At 54.0% G+C, this 3,786-nt stretch overlaps 1 protein-coding gene across 2 annotated transcripts in view; it reads right to left on the bottom strand.

Annotated features, from left to right (window-relative positions):
- Window positions 1-1,141, bottom strand: part of SLC13A5 (solute carrier family 13 member 5) — a 34,722-nt gene extending 33,581 nt beyond the window's left edge. For both annotated transcript variants that reach the window (XM_006165135.3, XM_027766982.1), the window contains exon 1: window positions 1,013-1,141. In XM_006165135.3, coding sequence (XP_006165197.1) covers window positions 1,013-1,114 — 102 coding nt within the window. In that variant the 5' untranslated portion in view covers window positions 1,115-1,141. The remainder of the gene's footprint in view (window positions 1-1,012) is intronic.
- Between the last annotated feature and the right edge of the window lie 2,645 nt (window positions 1,142-3,786).

Genomic DNA, 3,786 nt, shown 5'->3' with positions numbered 1-3,786 from the left:
GAGATTGAAAGGGCTGAAAGAGAGGATGAGGAAGGAGCAGCCAGGAGCCACAAAAGGCTTCAAAGGGCTCGGGCCTCTGCCAAACGGGCTGCGCACAGCCCAGCACAGCCCAGCACAGCCCAGCCAGCGGAGCTGCGGCCAGGGCGCCGACCCCGCCCCCACTCTGCAGCCAAGGCCATTCATCCCCTCCCTCCCTCCCAGGAGCACGAGGAGGCCAGGGCATGGGACACAGCTTCCTTGCAGCATGAGGTCGTGCCACCCAAGGCGTGAGCTCTGGGAACGTGTCTCGCCTCCTGCCATAGCCACAGCAGGACGCAGCGGCGGGGGGTGGGGGTGGGGGTGTTAGGAAGGGGAACAGATGGCAAAGCAGACCAACCCTGACTTGCCATTCAGCCTGGATCAGGATTTGGACTCAGATGTGGCGCTTCCTGGGTTTCAGAGTTGGAAGAAATGTTCAGCAATAGGGAAACTGAGGCCCAAAGAAGGGCCAGAAAATAGCAAAGACAACAATAGGAATCCATGTAGGTGATCTTTTCCTGTAGGTCTCTGACATCAGAAAGGCGTGTCGCCCATTGTACAGATGAGAACGGCCTACGGCTGGAAGTCTCCGTTGCTCAGGAAAGAGAGAGCAAATAGCAAGCGCCCAGGCGCGGGTGGCATTTGGGGGAGAGGGACAAACTTATGCACTCTGGGGAGCTTTTCGAGCTGGGGGCTGAGCCTATGGCTGGGGTCTGTGTGGCTAAGCTCTGTGCTCACTTCTAAGTCTCTGTGCTTGCCAGGACGGTTCTTGCGCCTTAGGATATGTGAACCCCAAGATCGGTGCGTCCCGGCGTCTCTGTGCCCCTCGAGATTCTTTGCAAGATACCTCCCATTTTGCATCTCGAGCTCCCGAGTGCGCGCGTCGCAGGGGAGCTGGGAATCTGTGCGTTCCAGCTCAGGGCTCCAGAGTTCGGTGCCGGTTACTGGGCACCGGGCGCCGGGGGTCCCGGGACTGCCTGGAGACGCAACTGACCTTGGCGGGCATCAGAATGATGAGTGGCAGCAGCAAGAGCGGGGTGACGAACAAGATCACGAAGGACTTGAACTTGGAGACATAGCTGAGCGCCGAGGCCATCGCGTGGGAGGGAGACTGGCGGGAGAGGCGAGTGAAGGGCAGCTAGAGGCTGCGCGGGCTTAAGAAGGGGCCGCAGTTTCCTGGGATGGCAGGGGGCGGCGACAACTCCGCCCCCCAGCGGTGGGGCCTCCTCGCGGCCCAGGGGCGGGGCTACCCCTCGGGGTAGGTGGGGAGCGCCTGCCCCCAACTCTGCCACCCCGCGGCGGCGGGAGGCGTCTGCGGGCTCCATCGCTTCGAACCAGCCCTCCAGGGGACAGCCTGGGCCCTGACACCTTGCGACTCCCCAAGACGCTCCAGCGCCGCCCTGGACAGAGACACGCCTGGGGGTTGCCAAGTGGAGCGTATTTGTCATTTATTCTGCCAGCTTTAGCGTGCGGGTCCCTCCCTCAACCGCACCTGCTCTTTCCTGGGCTCTGGAGTGAGGGGGTCCCAGATGAACCTCTCCGCTGTCCTCTGGGCCTCTCAGATCTCTCTCTGCAATCTCTCCCGCGGCCCTCGCCCTCTGCAACTTGGGCTCCCTTTCCCTAATCTCCGCCGGCTGCCCGCCTTCGTTTCCATTCTCTTAGGCACAGGATCCCTCCGCCTCTTCGGGCCCTCTCCCACTCAGCGCACCCCGGGCGCTCTCCCGCGACTGATCGCCGACGGAGGCAAGGCCACCTCCCGCAATCCGTGCGGCTTTCGCCCTCCAGCGGACAGCGGCATAGCCTGAGGACGCTCAGCGTGGCAATTCGTGAACCGCTTAGCCAGATCGGACTGACCCCCCGCAGCTCTGGTGCTTACCCGTCCCAAGTCGCTACTGCTATTTTACAAACAGAAGGGAGCCTAAAGAGGAAGGAACGCCACCCGGGCTGCGCCGACAGCGTCGTTCATTCATTCAGCCCACCAGCCAGCACACGTGTTCTGAGCATCTATCTGCTACTCTCTGCTAAGTCCTGGTCTGGGCGCTGGTGACACGGGATGCAAAGACACCACCAGCTCTATGACTTTCCTCCCTTCTAATTCTGCAGCTTTCTTTTGGGGAGTCATATCCAGCCTGCTCCTCCGTGATTACCATCCCCTGCGATGATGCGGGAGTCTCAAACCTCCACATTTCCAACCTTTTGCACCCTGGATATGCCTCAGTCCCTAAAATCCAACACATCCTGAATCACCAGGTCTTCCTGAGACCTGAACCCAAAGATACAGTCCCCCATCCCTTCCTGCAGGTGCCCTGCTGTGTCCTACCCCTTTGCAAGTGCCATTCCTGTGAGCCTGAGTTCCTCCCTCCCTCCTTCTCCCAGGGCAGTTAGCACAATTTTTACCCATACATTAATATTTATCAATGTGATTTTTGTGTTTTGGGTTTTTACTCATTTTTATTTTTAATTGACAAATAATAGTTGTATATATTTATGGAGTGCAGTGTGACATTTCCATACATGTATACTTTGTGGAATGATCAAATTAGTCCAATTAGCATATCCATGACTACTATTAACTATCATTTCTTTGTGGTGAGCATACTGTCTTGTGTGTGTGACTTCTGGCTTCCATATCCTCGTTGCCCACCTTTGGGGGGGTACAGGATGGCTTCTCATAGTATGCTGCAGTGTGCGATAATTAAGTCAAGGATATAGATATATGCATCTTCTTTGGCATTGAACATTATATTATTTACACATTCAATAATAGTTCTACTGTGGGTTTTTTTTTTTTTTTTTGCTTGTTTGGACTTTTTGTTTTTTTTGCTTGTTTGGAGAGGTTTTTGCTATAGGGTGCGTGCGCTCACCAGAGAGACAAAGTCAGAGAGACAGAAAGCTAGAAATCATCTCCCACAGGAGATGGCCACGCTGCAATCTCTTCTCCTCCATTCTCGTCTTGGGATATTATACACGCATGCACACACATCCAGCATGAGTTTAAGCCACTGGGTCTGGGACTCGAACCGCTGTCAGTACATGGGAGTCCAGCAACATAGCCATTACACCAACTGCTGGTCCCTCTACTGTTCTTGTTTTGTTTTGTTTTGTTTTGTTTTGTTTTTGGAGAGGTTTTTGCTATAGGGCGTGTGTGCTCACCAGACAGACAGAGAGAGACAGAGAGACAGAAAGTGAGAAATCACCCCCCAGAGGGGATGTCCACGCCGCAATCCCTTCTCCTCCGTTCTCCTCTCAGGATCTTGGGCACACACGCACACACGCCCGGCATGACTTTTAAGCCACCGGGTCCAGGATGCGAACCACAGTTGACTACATGGGAGTCCAGCGACAGCCATTACGCTAACTGCTGGTCCCTTCTGCTGGGTTTTTTAAAGAATTATTTTATTTAACTTTATTTACCAATGTTATTAATTTTTTTTACAAATTTGACTAGAGATAGAGAGAAGGAGAGGGAAAGTGTGAAAGCAAGCCACCAGGTCCAGGACTTGAACTGTGGTCAGCCATGTGAGAGTCCAGTGCTTTAACCACCACGCCACCTGCCAGCCCCTCTACTGGTCTTTTTGTGTTTGGGAAGTATGTGTCGAATTGTCAATGATGCTTTTTATGGAATGTCCTTTCTATGTGTCTCCTATGGCATGTCACGCTATACCCTATTCCACTTGTTTACGTGCATTCTGGTGTCTGGTAAACATTTTCTTTCGATCCCCCTCCATGTACCACCCTATCCCATGAAGCTTCTTGTATCTACCATAA

This window comes from Tupaia chinensis, unplaced genomic scaffold (genome assembly GCF_000334495.1).
Source record: "Tupaia chinensis unplaced genomic scaffold, TupChi_1.0 Scaffold143814_1, whole genome shotgun sequence".
Classification (NCBI taxonomy): domain Eukaryota; kingdom Metazoa; phylum Chordata; class Mammalia; order Scandentia; family Tupaiidae; genus Tupaia; species Tupaia belangeri.
Note: the sequence above shows the minus strand (reverse complement) of the source record. Positions and strands in the feature narration are given on the sequence as shown.